Source organism: Mobula hypostoma, chromosome 24, assembly GCF_963921235.1.
Source record: "Mobula hypostoma chromosome 24, sMobHyp1.1, whole genome shotgun sequence".
NCBI classification, from domain to species: domain Eukaryota; kingdom Metazoa; phylum Chordata; class Chondrichthyes; order Myliobatiformes; family Myliobatidae; genus Mobula; species Mobula hypostoma.
The window spans coordinates 14267654-14285000 of NC_086120.1; the positions used below are offsets into that span (position 1 = coordinate 14267654).

Genomic DNA, 17347 nt, shown 5'->3' on the forward strand with positions numbered 1-17347 from the left:
CGGTAGGGCACTGAAAACCTGTGCCAACCAACCGGCAGGCGTATTCAAGGACATCTTCAATCTCTCACTGCTGCAGTCTGAGGTTCCCACCTAGCTTCAAAAGTGTGACAATCATACCAGTGCCCAAGAAGAGCAGGGTGATCTGCTTCCACAATGATCACCAAGTGATCAACGATCACATCTACTGTGATGAGTGCTTTCAGAGGTTAGTCTTGGCAGAATCAACTTCTGCCTAAGCAAGGACCTGCACCTGGTGTAGCTTGCCTACCACCACAATAGGTCTACAATGGATGCAATTCCATTGGCCTTGGATCACCTGGACAAAAGCAATACCCAAGTCAGGCTGCTGTTTATTGATTACAGCTCAGCATTCAACACAATCCTACCTTCAGTTCTAATCAACAAAACCTGGGTCTCTGTAGCTCCCTCTGCAACTGGATCAGAAATAACATCTCCTCCTTGCTGACAATCAACACTGGCGCACCTCAAGAATGCACGCTTAGCCTGCTGTTCTACTTACTCTAAACCTATGACTGTGTGGTTAGGCAGTTCCATCTGGGCATTTGCCAATAACACAAATATTGTTGGCAGAACTTGAGATGGTGACAAAGGGCCACAGGTCAGTGAGACAGATCAGTTGGTTGAGTGATGTCACAGCAACAACCTTGTACTCAGTATCAGTAAGACCAAAGAATTGATAGTGGACTTCAGGAAGGGGAAATCAAGGGTACTTACACCAGACCTCATTGAGAGATAAAAGTAGAAAGGGTGAGCAGTTTCAGGTTCCTGAGTATCAACATCTCTGAAGATCAGTCCTGGGCCCAACATATTGATGCAATTACAAAAAAAGCACACAGTGGCTATATATCGTTAAGACTTTGAGGAGACTTGGTACATCAGGGAGAGCATTCTAAACGGTTGCATCAATGTCTGGTATAGATGGGCCACTGCACAGGATCAGAAAAAGTTGGAGAAAGCTGTAAACTTAACCAGCTCCATCTTGGCCACTATCCTCCCCAGCATCATGGACACCTTCAAAAAGTGATGCCTTAGTAAGGTAGTATCCAACATAAAGGACTCCTGGGACAAGTTTCTTCTCATTCATATCATCAAGGAGGAGGTACAGGAGCCTGAAGACACACATTCAATGTTTCAGGAACGGCTTCTTCCCCTCCACCATTATATTTCTGAATGGACAATGAACCCATGTACACTACCCCATTATTTATTTTTGCTCTCCTCTTACCTATTTAATTTAATTTTTACAAAATATTTCTTATTTGAATTTATAGTTTTTTAAATAATATATTGCAATGTACTGCTGCTATGAAACAACAAATTTCACAACATATGCCAGTGATATTAAACTTGATTCTGATTCTCTCCCGGGTGGGGGTTGCATTGAAGTACAAGGTATCTGTGTCTTGAACATAGAGTACTGCATCTAATAGAGGTTTTCAAGCACCAGTTAGTCAGTAAGTTCGCATACAGTCAAATTGGTTGAATGGTATTCAGCTGAAATAATTTTATTTATTCATGAATACATACCTTGTACGTGCAGATAAGACCCATTGCCAGATATTGTAAACACAGGTGGTGGAATCTCGATGCTTGCTTGACAGATATATTGTCCAGTATCGTTTAGTGTCACATTAAAGATAGTCAGTAAACTGCATGTTTCATTGAAAGTATGCTTCATTCTTTCAGTTAAAAAGTAATACATAGTCTTACTCCATTTGGAGGTGAGCAGTGATGTCTTTGCCTTCTGCCATATTTTATACCATTCTATTCTCATGTCTAAGCTGCTGCTCACAATGTGACACATGAGGGTAACCGTGTCTCCTTCCACTGCATTGAGGCGAGATGGGGATTGTGTTACTGTCAGGTTCCACTCATTTCCAGCTGAAAGGAATAAATGGGATAAGTTAAAGATTTCACCACTTACGTCATCGAACAGTTTGTTCGGCTTCAGTCCCAACACCTCATTGTTTTTGATGATTCGCCCAACTTTTCCTCTCCACCATCAGATCCCTAAGCAGTCTGTGAACCCATGAAAACTACCTCACTATTTCTCCGTCACACTAGTTATTTATTCATTTCTTTGTTTATTTATGTATCTATTTATTTATTTATTAGCCGATAGAGATTTGTTGTGCCTGCACTGTACTGCTATCAGAAAACAACAAATTTCATGACACGTCAGCGGCAGTAAAGCCAATCCCGATTCTGATTCTGATGGTCAGTTGTCGGAGTTTTAATGTATACTTCTTTCAGCATTACATAAAGAGACACCCAGCAAACACTTGACTGGGCAACTTAAGGACTACCTCGAGACCAGTCCTAGCCTTCCAGAGTCCACAGAGTGTGCTGCTGCCTATATGTAGGTGCTACCACATTCATTCAACAGACCCCCACCGGCAACTCTCCCATGAAGGGTATTTCATTTATTGAAATAACAGGCTGTCAAGATAGATTGAGAATTTTAAGATAAGAAGGAAATGAACTGGGGAGATCATAGCCCTGTGGACCACTTTTGATAAGCAGCTTCAAGTTTTCCAATGCTGTCATCAGTGAGATACATGAATTGCAGCAGAAATACCTTGATTCATGCTTCTGGGCCCAGAGGTGAAAGTCATGTTGACTCATCTCCCTCTCCATAGGATTCTCCTCATTGGCCATACCACCCAATTTGCTGCTCCTTGCATTATTGGAGACATCATTCACACACTGTAATCACAGAGTAATGGTTTCATCTGCTTGATTTCCATAAGGAACTGGTGATCTCAGAGCACTGGGATTGACTAACTTTGCTGAATTGCCACAGGTGCAGACAGTGACTGCTCTCTTGTGCACAGAAGGGTTCCCATCAATGGCTTAGAAATTTCCCTCAACAGGAATAATTCGAACAGAATTCCTTCAATAGAATCATAGAGTGATGCAGTACTAAAACAAGATTTTCAGGCCAACTAAGTTTGCACTACTCATCAACTACCTACTTACACTAAATATACACATACACTAAATCTACACTAATTCCATGTATTCTGCTCGGAGTCTAATCTACTGCCACCATATACACAACATGGCCAATTGTCAGTGGGTAATTAATCCACAAACCTGCATTTCTTTGGAACATGGGAGGAAACTGGAACACTCAAGGTCACCCATGTGCTCACAGGCCAAATAGGCAAACTTTATACAGGATTGAACCCAGGTCATTGGCATGGTGAGGCAGTGGTTCTGCTTGCTGTGCCTCTATGCCCCCTGACGTTCAGACAACACAACTAGTCACTGCTATGTGTCCTGGAAGGGCACTTGACACCTTCATCCTCAAACAGTCAGAACTGTTACATGCTTTTGCAGCTAACACTTCCCGGAAGGACGAATCCCCCAGATACACAAAAATACCCTCTACTTCTGCTTCGCCAGCTTCTGACCCCAACCTGCTGCCAGGCGCCAGAAACGTAGTGGAGAACTCACTGGTCCTCTGAAAAAAAAGTCATATACTTGTGTCAGTCAGGGAATTACCTTACAACTCACTCAGCAGATACAGAGACTTCATCGAGTATACTGCTCCACTGTTAGGTTTTGTAACTTCAGAACATTAAAATATTGCAAGACAAAAAAGCAGCTGGGAAATAAACATGTGTACTTCACTTGTACTTTGGGCAAGGCATGCACATATAACGTGGTGTCCTTTTACATATAGCACAGAATGAAGTATTTAAATAAACAAGAATGAACAAACAACATATTTACAATATTACACAACACCTCCCTGCTACATTATAAATTCCAACTTAATAAAGAATGCATCTCAACTCACATGCAAAAAAAAAACTAAATAATACAGACATCAACAGCGTAGTAGATTTTAATTGTCCCTCAAGATTTAATCGCTGTGGAAGATTCATTACTCTTGTGGAATAACATCCTTCCTGCTAGCAGAGATCACTCCGGGGGACAGGTGTGACTTGTGGCTGTGAAAGCAGTCTCAGGTTCCGGGGCCTCCTCCAGGTTGAAGGAGTTGATTCTGAGACTGCAGGAAGTGGTTCTGACAGATCTGGGCACCTTTCTTCTCCTCCCTTTTTCTTCTATTTTGTGCATATTGATCTTGGGAAGGTCCGTTTAGCTCACTGGAGTACTCTCTTATTAATCCTTCCATTGCTCCCTTTACAATCTGCTCTCAACCGCTTGGTTTCCTCAACCTCAACATCATTTGATGAATCCTCTGTTTTCGAATCTCCATTGATTTCTTTATTTTTGTCCTTCCACTCATCCAGCTGGGCTTTGGACTTTGTATCTACTTTTACAAGCAGCTTTTTTGTCTCCCACGAAGTTCATGCAATAACCTTAATGCACACAAAGTAGATTCTGGTTCTTTATACTTGCAAAATCTGAACACTTGCAACTTTCCTGAAGCTCCTTGAATTCTCTTCCAGCTTAAAACCAAGTGACATTTTTTAAGTAACTGTCTAATTAACATATCAGAGGCTTAGAAATAACTCAGAAAATGTGTAGCTCAGGAGGTTGATATTTGGGTCGAGTTCATCTCCAATCTTGGCAATCCATTTGTAAATGTTTCATCACTATAGAAGGAGATGATGATTGCCAAGATCAGAGAAGAACTTAACCCAACCATATCAAAGGCTTGCTTAGATATGTTACCTACAAAAACTGTTGTTGTCAGATCACTGCTTTTGTCACTTTCACAATTCCTCTGAGCAGCATGGTCTTTCCTTAGTCCAATATGCTTTCCAACCAGAGGCACAGAGGTTGGCAACAACACCCGTTTGCCCTCTGCATTGAGATCGTTTTGGCCTCATCCAGTACCTTTCTTAATTCACTTTCAGTTGACTCTATTGCAGGGGATGTGGCACGCAAATTGTGAATGGATCTCCATTCAAATTGCAGTTGTCTTAGCCACTTACAACGCCACATGCTAGCCCTCCTGTTTTATCACAATGTGACTTGTTGGTTGTTGTATTTCACTGCTATGGGTGTCATTCCCACAGGAGTTACCTTTTCTCCAGTGAAATGTCTCAGTTGGATATCTGCAGGCTTCAGTTTAATATATTTCTGGAATGACTGAAACAGCCAAAACAGTGTTCAAATCCATTTTAATTAATTTGCTGCTCACATCTGATGTAAGCCATATTGCTCGTACGTTGTTAGTTTTCACATTATAAATCTCAAGGCTAGCCACATCTGTGTCACACTCAACATTATCAGATTTTTTTATCAATAGCATGCAGATTAGTGCTGTTTTTGAAACTGTAGCTTGACCTCTTTCATTTGCAGCCCATTTATTTTTGGCTACATGACATGCTCTTTGTATATGACCTAATTCATTGCAGTTTTGGCAAGTTTCACCGTTAAACCTGCATTTATATGAGCCCCTGCCACAACAGTAACACTATTTGTTCAGCCAGGCCAATTTCTGTTTAGATGTTGCAATTTTGTTCACGTTCACTTTCATTCCCGACTGCAACTCATTTGTGTCTCTAATTGGTTTCCATTGATACAGCAATTTCAACTGTCCTTTTAAATGTAAGTTGTGCTTCAGTTTGGAGATATTTTGGAATGTTTCCTTGCAAAATACCACAAACTAAACAATCCCTCAGTGTATACTTAAGCCCATCATTGTACTGACAATGCTCAGGCAATCTATTCAATTTAGCCACATACTCTAAAATGGACTCCCCTTCCTTTTGATTCTGCTTATGAAATCTAAAGCATTCTGCAACCAGCAATGGTTTTAGTTCTAAATATTTCTGCATTACTTTCACAATATCAGCTCACTTCAGCTGGTTTGTTTGGAGCACTCAAACTTCAAAGCACATGCCAAACTAATGGACAGCAAAATTGGTACTTGTTTCATTCGCTTTAAATTGCTGCACAATCCTTTCACTATACAAAACCCAGTTATCCATTGTGTAATCAAACATGCCAATCTTTCCAATGTAGCCAGTCATTTCTGATCTTTTTTTAATGATTATTATCACCCATACTCACTGTTTAAGAACTTGTGAATTCTTCCAATTTCTGCCTTTTTAAAACTTAATCATGTTTTCCCTTCTGAAGAACGCATGCTTCTCAGAAGAAATAAAATGTGCTGCACTTATTTTTAATGCAACCATTTCTCAGTGTTTTTATTTCACTCAAACGTCTCACTGCACTTCAACAGGTTTATTCATTAAAAAATACCCTGTCACCACGGTTATGTTTTGTAACTCCAAAACATAAAAACTAACTGCCAGAAAAAGCAAGGAGCCAGGAGATAAACATGCGTACTTCATTTTCACTTTAAGCAAGTTGTGCACATATGACGTGATGGTGTAACTGCATATGCCATTCACGTGCTTTTACATATAACCCGTAATGAAGTATTAAACAGATAAGGGTGTCTAATCAAACAATTTATTTACAATATTACTTAAGTATTTCTGAAATATTAAATACACAACACTCCGCAATCCAAAGACAGTGACTTGCCAGAGGAAAAGAGGTTGGGGGTCATGAGATGAAGGATGTGAAACTGCAGGAGCAAGAGGAACAGAAGGAAGGGAGCAGGCATTTGCAGTGGGGTGCATTCCGGTAGAACCCTATCAGCCTCATTTTTTGTTAATCTGGAGCTCTAACTCCACAGGAAAAAAAACATACACTGATAGGCTGATATCTTTCATAAGGAGCCTTCAAAACCATTGTCATTGTCACCAACCCTGACAAAATGATGCTCTCTACACTCCAAAGATTAACACCAGCAACTTTCACTGTTAGTGACCCAAGGAACACACACACACCCCCTCCTTTGAAAGACCATATTCATTGATCAGCTGCTGGAATGGCTTCCCACTGACTTGTATCCAGTGAAGGTAGCGCAATCTGTAAGACTGGAAATTCACTCAGACCCAAGGAAACATCTGAAGCCATCTCCTGCTGTGTTCGCCTTCCAGCGTCTGGGAGTGGTCTCCTGATACCTTGGTGCTCAGGATGTGCCTTCAGGCTGGTTTCCCATGACTTTTGGAGAAAATGTGGAATGAATTGCACAGTCGATGTTTCAAGCCGAGACCCTTCATCAGGCCTGAAATGTCAAATGTTTATTCAACTCCATCATTGCTGAGTCCCTCCAGAATTTGTGCGTGTGTGTTGCTCAAGATTTCCAGCATCTGTAGAATCTTTTGTTTCTCTTCTCCTTAGCAGTCATAGTCTGGCCACCCTGAAAGGGTGCCTTTAAGGAATGATTTATTTTTACTACCAAAAATATGCTTCATTCATAAAAATTTCTACAAGGTAACATAATATGTCACAGCATGTTGCCAACCACATTATACCAGCAATATTTCCTTTACATAATTTCAAAAAGCAAACAGTCAAAGGTTTTATTTATAAGGGCTCCAAGTCCCTCACGATGCAGCAATGACAAGGCCTGTCCTCACAGAGTCTCTGCATTAGCTGCACTGCACTACAGTGTGTTGCTCTGCAGTCAGTCCTCGACCTTGGGATGCAGCCGTCTGCAGCATTTTGTCACAGATAGCTCCCTGCACAGGAAGAGCTGTGAACTGCAGGCAGACCAGAAGGCAACCTCCACCAAGCTGTTTGTCTTCCACCAACAACTTGCCTCTGTGTGCGTCCCTGGGAACAGCCCATACAGCATAGGGCCCTGTTTTATGTGACTGCTCAAGATGAACCTTAACAAAGTCCACGGCATCACTTTTCAGACCTTCTTAACCGAAGTACATTCTGGAAGGAAAAGGATGACCATCTCAACCACGACCGTCTCAAATGCTGACACCCCAGGTATGCCTGAAGGATCTGACAGGGACGGCCTTTTCCACCTTCAGGCAAGCAAGATTTTATTATTTGTTTCAAAGTTCTGCTGTGTAATTCACCTGCTTAGCTCTTTCTCCTGCCAGGCTTGGGGGGGGGGGTGCATTTTGCATTCTGTGCAGAAAGATATTCTTATGCACAATTTGTTCCAGGAAGGACACCAGACAGCACAGACCAAACAAAAGGAGAGTTCTGTGGTAGTATGGCCAGAATGATCCTTTGCAACAGATATAGAACCTTAGTATCTAGTGACGCTGGGTGTCAGGGCATGCACAACCTGACGTGACCTTTTGCATATCAGTGCAGAGCAAGTTGCTGGAAGCTGTGTCCTATTGAACCTGACCCAGTCAAGAACCACACAGGTCCTCTTTTAACTCTTGTGCAACTGTCGTTGGTGTCCTTGTGGCCAGTTTCACCAGCCTACATTAATGCCCCAGTTTAGTGGATAGACAATGGGTAACATTCAATTTCAAAGCAAAATGAATTTCCAGTGGAGTCAAGACAATCAGCCCATTTGGTCTTTCAAACTTCATCCTTTACCCTCCTTATTTCTCTTAACTCTAACAACATTATGCCTTTTTCTTTCCTATTTCCCATGTCTATCTCACTAATTTTTAAATGCATTTATCATATCCAGTTCAGCAACCACATGTGATGACAACTTCAACATTCCAACGCCTCTCTGCTATGGTTTCTCCTGAATTTCCTGATGGATATACTTGGATAAACTACTTTCAGTCACACCCACAGATATAATAGTCTAATCTATGCCAATCCTTTACAACTCTATGATTTCTTGTGATTTCCTCAACCTTCTTACTTTTTAGAGGAAAATGTCTCCATATTTTCTGATAGATTTTCCCCATTTTCACAGGTTTACTGTAACTTCACTGCTTTTCAATTTGATTCCCCTAATGCTCAATGGCTGTCATAGAATGCAACTCTATAGTTGACAAATAGAGATCATAAGACCATATGATATAGGAGCAGAATTAGGACATCTGGACAATTGAGTATGCTCCACCATTTCATCATAGCTGATCTATTTTCCCTCCCCAATCTCCTTCCTTCTCCCCATATCTCTTCATGCCCTGACCAATCAAGAATCCATCAACCTCTGACTTAAATATACATAAAAACCTGGCTTCCACAGCTGCCTGTGGTAATGAATTCCACAGATTCACCCTCCCTGGCTGAAGAAATTCTTCCTCCACTCCGTTCTAGAAGGACGCCACTCTCTTTTGAGGCTGTGTCTTCTAGTCTCAGACACTCACACCAGAGGGAACATGCTTTCCACATCCACTCTATTAAGGCCTTTCACCATTTAATAGGTTTCAATTACGTCACCCCTCTTTCTTCTAAATTCCAGTGAATACAGGCCCAAACCCATCAAATGTTCTTCATATGACAAGCTACTTAATTCTAGAATCATTTTCGTGAACCTCCTTTGAACCCTCACCAGTTTCACCACATCCTTTCTAAGATAAGGGGCCCAAACCTGCTCACAATACTCCAAGTGAGGCTTCACCAGTGCTTTATAAAGTCTCAATATCATATCCTTGCTTTTACATTCTAGTCCTCCTGAAATAAATGCTGATATCATATTTGCATTCCTCATCACAGACTCAACCTGCAAATTAACCTTTAGGGAATCCTGCACAAGGACTCCCAAATCCCTTTGCACCTCCGATTTTTGTACTTTTTTCTTCACTTAGAAAATAGTCAACACTTTCATTTCTTCTACCAAAGTTCTTGACCATACACTTCCCAACACTATATTCCATCTACCAGTTCTTTTCCCATTCTCCCAATCTGTCTAAATCCATCTGTACCCTCTCTATTTCCTCAAAACTACCTGCCCCTCCACCCGTCTTCGTATCATCTGCAAACTTTGCAACAAAGCTATCAATTCTATCATTCAAATTATTGACATATAACATAAAAAGAATCAGTCCCAACATAGATTCCTGTGGAACACCACTAGTTACCAGCAGTCAACCAGAAAAGGCTCCCTTTATTCCCACTCCTTGCGTCCTGCCAATCATCCACTGCTTTATTCATGCTAGAATCTTTCCTTTAATACCATGAGCTCACAGCTTGTTAAGCAGCCTTATGTATGGCATCTTGTCAAAGGCCTTCTGAAAATCCAAGTGCACTACATTGACCAATCCTCCTTTGTCTATCTTGCTTGTTATTTCTTCAAAGAATTCCAACAGATTTGTCAGGCAAGCATACATATTTTGTCCATGATATCTTTCTTTCTAGTCCACTTCTGAGCAGAAAGGGACAGATATTGAGTAAGTCCCACAGGTTGATGCCCAATGTGCCTAAAAAAGGTAACATTTTGTTTATGAAATTTAGCAGCCTCATACCATATAAGAGTTCAGCACACTTTGCAATAAACTAATTGTGATAAAAGTCAGCTTGCAATATCACAAGTGACATCAGTAAGATTAGATTCAGTCTTAGATTCTGATTAGTTTATTGTCATATATTCCATGGTGCAAAGAAATTCCTTGCTTGTGTGAACCTTAGAGAGTGAACAGGCTTTTCTGTCTTATACCTTTCAGTGATCATGTAACATCTGCATGCTGATGAATTCCCATTTGCTTTAAAAGTACATTCTTCCAGCATAAAATATAGTATTGTAGGACTAGCCAGCACTCATATTAGGACATAGAGTCTCTAAACTATCTGACAAGGTGCAAAGAATTGAAGCACCATTCATTGGGCACTGCCATTGGTTGAAGCCTCAGTTGGTGGATGAGTCACTGGGAAATTGTACACATGGAGAGAACTAAAGAATGAAAAGTAGCATTGACAAAAGTTCTCTGCAGATCTTCTTTCCAACTTGGACAATTATATTGAGTCCCTGGGAGGGTTTTGAAGGTCCTCTGTTGTACAGTACTGGACATGGTAACAATGCTGTTGTTGGACATTCCATGGGGTGGAGGGAGAGTTACAAAAGGGAAGGAGGATTCTTTTATTTGAGTCCAGTAGTGAATCCAAGAGTATAATTTATGCTGTTTCCTGGTTAAATTTTTATCAAATATCCCCATTCACTTTGAACCTGAAGGTTTATTAGAAACTAGAAGAGCTTGATTTTAGTCAGTTAAGCCAGCAATATCTTTGTGTAAGTTCAGTGATCTCTGACCTTTCTATCAACCCTCTTCTAAATTCAATTACCCACATTCAGAAAGCATAAATTGTATATTATTCTCTTCACTTTGCCATCAACTGCTCCCAGGTTCTTCCACTCACTATACATTAGGGGCAATTTCCAGCGTCCAATTAACCTACCGACCCACACATGTTAGGGACATGGGGTAACTGTATCACCAGGATCACAGAGAGAAGATGCAAAGTCCACACAGATGTCTCTGGTGGTCAGGGTTAAATCCAGGTCGCTGGTGTTGTGAAGCAACTCCTGTTCTATCTGCACCATTGCACATCTATTGTGGATTTATGCTACACTGCTATTGGGTCTCCAGAAAATTGTTTATTTATTTGTTTGTTTATTGAGATACAGCGCAGGGTGTGCCCTTCCAGCCCTGCCACCCAGCAGCCCCCGAGTTAGCCCTGTCCTAATTACAGGACAATTGACAATGACCAATTAAGCTATCAACCAGAATGTTTTTGGACTGTGGGAGGAAACTGAAGGATCCGGAGGAAACCCACAGAGTCACAAACTCCTTACAGACGGTGAGAAATGAACCCAGGGCACTGGTACTGTAAAGTATTGTGTTGACCACTATGCTACCGTGAAATGATAAAGGCCAAAAATAATCTCAAATCACTAATGTTATCAAGTGTATAAAACCACATGTCCTTATTCCCTGCTTCTTAAATAAGGAAAACATTGATTGATAACTTGGAATTGTTTGCTAGCAATTTGAACAGAGATACTACAAAAACTCCTGTAGTTATAGCTTTATATGATAAAAGTTTGCCAAAGGAACTTGGGCAGTGTTTATGGAGAGAAATGAAGTCACTGTTTCGTGTATAGACCCTTCATCTGATTTTTACTCCAGATTCCCACTTCTCTAGTGCCTTGTTTATTCTTAAAGCTTTAAATTTGTACCTTAATATATTGGTATTTTATTAAATTGACATTTGTTTTAGTACTAGTAATGGTTTATTATGGTCACATGTACAGTGTATTGAGATACAGTGTAAACTTTGTTGTAAATAATCCATACAAGTCATTTCAATAATACAGGAACTTTGTGGTAGTACAAGGGAAAAGCAGTAACAAAATGAAGAATACAATTTCTTTGATGGAGGCAATGCAATGAGGTAGACAATAGGCGCAAGGGCCATGACAAGGGAGGTTGGAAGGCTGAGTCTGTCTTCAATGTACAAAAGGTCTGTTAAGAGTTTTATAGCAGCGGATAGAAGCTGTCCTCAAGTCTAGCAGTGCATGTGTTTGTTTTCAAGTTTTTGGTATCTACAAAAGCTGTGTATAAGCAGCTCTCTGAAGTGGTTCTGTTTCTCCACCTGACACTCCCAAAAATGTAATTGCAGCTGACTTACAGAAAGACATCTACTTCTGAGAAGAGTAAATCAAAGGGAGACTCACTCCCTTGAGATGAAGATTGTTACAGACCATCTACTGTTGACTATTACCAGTGATAAGTCAAACAGTGAGCTCACCTACAGAATTTTTTCCTGTAACCTATTCTCCCATTGAAAAGAATAAGTCACAGAGAAAAATTAGTGGAGGAATGAGATTGCCAACATAGACTTGATTAGCCAAATGGCCTCCTTCTACATAGCTTATAACTTATGAGATATGAGATATGTTTACTCAATATTTACATCTTAATCTTCTGCAGAGTTTACCCTACTTTATTTTAACCAGTCAGGGTGACTCTGATGCTAGGCGATTTTGTTCTATTTCTGCCAGTATTTTCAAAATGCTATGACAATTATTAATTGGTCAAACACAACTTTTTCTCTCAGCAGCATGGATTTTGTGTTTACCTTTCCCCTTTCAATCTTTCAACCTCTGTCAAAAATTCAAAACCTCCACAAAATGCCGTGTGCAGAATGTATCTGAAGAAAAAGAAACCTCTAATCATAAACAGAATCTCAATGATCCTTGTCTGTACATACGTGACCAAGAAATACAGCTTTAATTTCTAAAAATCATCAGAGGGAAGATTTTAATGGAGAGTAGGAGAGAGGGGGTGGGGGAGTGAGGGAGGAAGGTGAATGATGGGAGAGGAAGTTTGGGAATTTGAAGTGGTGTAAAAGAAGAGCAAGAGAAGAGACCGTGGATGGAGAGGGTGGGATCCATTGAGGAGGACTTGTCAAGTCTTGCTATATACAGATATGCAGCCACTCTGTGTACTGTATGCACATGGTTAATTTTCACTCTTCTCTTTAATGGAAGCAAATCATCATTGGTCCCGGGAGATTTGTTCTTGTTGAAGATATTCATTACTTGACATTTATAAGTCATTACCAGACAACATTAGTGATTATCTCTGTTAGAAATTAACCAGAAGTTTTAGGAAAATTTAAAATTTAAAGTATTTATTTGCTCATGGCTTTAAAAATTGAGAGGTTTTCTCAATGATGTTATGCAGAGGAAGTGGATTTAATATAATAGACGGTGGAAACACAGTTAACGTAAGCGTTTCTTCCAGTTGTTGCGATTTGCGTTACATTGCCTGAAAGGGAATTCAGTAAATTCAGTAGCAACTTCCTAAAGGCAATTGGATAAGTATGTGAAGTGAAAGCAACTGAAAACCTCCAGGGAAAATAAGTAGAGAGTAGAGCAAATGAAATGATAATCTGAATAATCTCCTTCAGGCTGCATGATTGCATTCTACAAATGAGTAACTCCATTCCATGACTGAATCACACTCCGAAAGTAAGACTTGTCCAGTTGTCATTAGTTAACTCCCAGGTTACTACCCATATAAAGGTAGTGATTTATCTCTGTTCGATTAATAAAAGCAATCTCGTTTTGTTTCTCTCTTTCCATCTATTCAAGGGTCTCTGAGGTCAGCTACTGGCAAATGACTTAACCCAGAAAGCTGTGTGCAAACTGGTTGTCATGGCACCAACAATGAATTAAGGAATTACTAAATGTAAATCTCATTAGGACTCCCACAGGTCATGAAAGCTATTCTATAATTGCAAGCTTTCTTTTTAATTGAAGACTGACAAACACCAATTTGCACTGTCCTGAAAAGTTAACAGACTGTGACTCAGAAATTGTGCTTTGGGAATTTTCAGCGTTCAAAGTATCTGTTAGGTTTGGTACTGTTGTCAAATCAGGACTCTCAAAAAATAAGTGAAAACTTGCTCGAAAAGATTATTACAACACACAAAAAATGTGGGAGGAAATCAGCAGGTCAGGCCGCATGAAGGAGGTGAACAGTCAATGTTTCAGGCTGAAACTGTTCTTTATCATCAACCTTTCTTCATGATAATGAAGTTTGCTCTACTCCATTTTATGACATCTAAACCCCAACCTGCACATTTTACAGAAGCAGCAGCCACAACTCTTGAACACCAACCTTTGCTTTTAAAGATGTGGCAGACTGTGGGTTGATGATGAGAGAGAATGGGTGGAGGAATGCCAGATCGAGTTTAATCTGAACAGGTGTGAGTGTGCACAGTACTCTGGGGGTTAAAATGTATGGGGAATGTAGACAGTTAATGGAACAACCATTAACAGCATTGACATACAGAGGGATCTTGGGATCCAAGTCCATTGTTCCCTGAAAGTGACAACACAGGTAGATTAGGTATATGGCATACTTCTTTATCAGATGTGGACCAGAGTATAAAAGTCATGAAGCTGTTTTGTAACTATAAATATTTTTGGTTAGGCTGCATTTGGAGTATTGCTTGTAGCTGGTCTCCCCGTTACAGAAAGGATGTGAGGGCTTTGGTGAGAGTGCAAAAGTTCATCATCATGCTTCCTGGATAAGAGCATTATCTATAAGGAGAGACTGGACGAACAAGGATTGTTTTCTCTGGGCTATTAGAGGCTGAGGGAAAACCTGACAGAAGGATATACTATAAAATTATGAGAACCATAGATAGGGTGGATAGTCTTTTTTCCTAGGCTGGAAACATCAAATACTAGAGGACATAACTTTAAGGTGAGGTGAGGAAAGTTTAAAGGAGGCAAAGTTTTGTTTACACAGGTACTTGGAAGTACTGGAAGCAGGCATGGTAGACACATTTAAGAGGGGTTTAGACAGGCATGTGAACATGGAGGGATATGGATCATGTGCAGGTAGAAGAGATCAGTTTAATTTGGCCAACATATACTGTACTGTATCTTGGGGAAAAGGCCTGTTCCTTGAATGTACTGTTCTATGCTCTATTTTCTTATTGGTTCAGGAGAGGGTCTTACTTGTGGGAAATGAGCTAGAAGGGGGTCTCCCAAGGTGACACCCCTTAATCTACAACAGCATCTCCATAGGAGACTCCACTTAATCAACAGCATCACTGTGTCCACAGATCAGAGGGTCTGTGAGCTATGCCTCCTAGTTCACAGAAGCTTTAGTCTCTGCAGACACCAATTAGCATTGACATTTGTTAGGTTCCAATTTTAAATTGTATTTTTAAAATGAAAGCAATATTCAGGGGAAGGATGCTTGTTCACTATTTTCAATGTAATGTAGCCGTCATTTTATCACAATTTAATTTTGTGGGCTGTGGCTCATGACCTTCTGGTCGGGTTTCTGTTGGAGAGTTGCCTGGGCAGGAAGTGTCATCAGCTGCAGGAACTCAAACTCTGGGTTCTGGAGCTCGAGCAGTTTGTCCATGAGGTTTAGTGATTTGTGGATAGCACATTTCGAGAGGTGTTCACCTACATATCAACCATAACTCAAACCTCCTCTCAGCTGAACTGTAGCTGCAGCTAACAGAGGAAGGCTGCTACAAGGTAACATCGGAGGGCATGACATCCAAGCCACATAAAAGCTGAATTGCTCACACAGGAAGAGAACACAACATCGTAGCAAAGTTAGAAAAACAATGCCACATTCAAATGAATATATATAATGGCTCAGTGAACATCCATTAAAATAATCAATGATGGTCAGGTTGAGAGTACTTCCACTCAGTTAGGGGGCAGAATATCAACCAATGCTCATACTATTGATCTCTTTCCGATATTTCCCACTCCACATACACTCAGTGTCCACATTATTAGGTACACCTGCAAATATCAAATCAGCCAATCATATGGCAGCAACTCAATGCATAAAAACATACAGACACAAACAAGAGAAAGTCCGCAGATGCTGGGAATCCAAGCAACGCACACAAATTGCTGGAGGAACTCAGCAGGCCAGGCAGCATCTATGGAAAAAAGTACAGAAAAAAGCACACAGACAGTTGTTGTTCAGACCAAACATCAGAATAGGGAAGCAATGTTGATCTAAGTGACTTGGAACATGAAACAATTGTTGGTGCCAGACTGAGTGGTTTGAGTATTTCAGAAACTGCTGATTCCTGGGATTTTCATGCACAACAGCCTCTAGAGTTTACAGAGAATAGTGTGAAAAGAAGTCCAGTGAGCATCAGTTCTGTGGGTGAAAATGCCTTGTTAATGAAAGAGGTCAGAGGAGAATGGCCAGACTGGTTCAAGCTGACAAGAAGGTGATCATTCATGCCTTGGTCATATGCCATGTCAGGAAGGCGACAGTAATTCAAATAACCATGCATTACAACAATTGTGTGCAGAAGAGCATCTCTGAACACACATGTCGATCCTTGAAGTGGACGGCTACAATAACAGAACACCACAAACGTACACTTGGAGGCCACTTTATTAGATATAGGAGGTACCTAAAAACATGGTCACTGAGTATTAGAGCACATGAGCATCTTCTGAGGATGGGCAGTCATACTCATACTCTGATAATCCAACCTGCACCCCCCACCCACCCCCGGTGATTCTGAACTGGTGGTGGTGAAGAAGTGTTCATGGTCCATTCAGAAGTTTATGGTGGAGGGGAAGAAGCTGTTGCTAAAATGTCATGTGAGGATCTTCAGACTCTTGTACCTTCTCCCCAGTGGTCATAATGATAAGACGACATGCCCCGGATGGAGAGGGGAGCTGGAATGATGGATGCCATCTTCCAGAAGCATTGCCTCTTGAAGGTGCCCTTTGATGGTGGGGAGGGTTGTGCCTGTGTTGGAGATGGCTGTGTCTATAACGCTCCGCAGCCTCTTCCAGTCCTGAAAATTGGAACCTCCATACCAGGCAGAAATATAACCAGTCCAGATGCTCTCCTCTGTACATCTGTAGAAATTTGCAGAGAAACCTCCGAAATTTGTTTGTGATGTCTCTCCCTATGGAGTCAATGCAATTATCTGATGACTCACTATCAGATTAATAAATACCAACTGGCTTTTAGTTCCAAAATCTCGATAAAATCCCAATAAAATTACGCAGACATTGAAGAAGTCTTCAGTCAAGAAACTTCACAAATATTAGTCTAGTCAAAAGTTCAGCTTGCTGACAGGTCATAATCCTCTCTTG

General features: G+C 40.7%; 1 protein-coding gene across 1 annotated transcript in view; it reads right to left on the reverse strand.

Moving 5' to 3' along the window:
* The window catches only part of LOC134337440 (uncharacterized), a 52290-nt gene that overhangs the window by 21269 nt on the left and 13674 nt on the right, over positions 1–17347 (reverse strand). The window contains exon 2 of the mRNA XM_063032443.1: positions 1549–1902. Coding sequence (XP_062888513.1) covers positions 1549–1902 — 354 coding nt within the window. The remainder of the gene's footprint in view (positions 1–1548; positions 1903–17347) is intronic.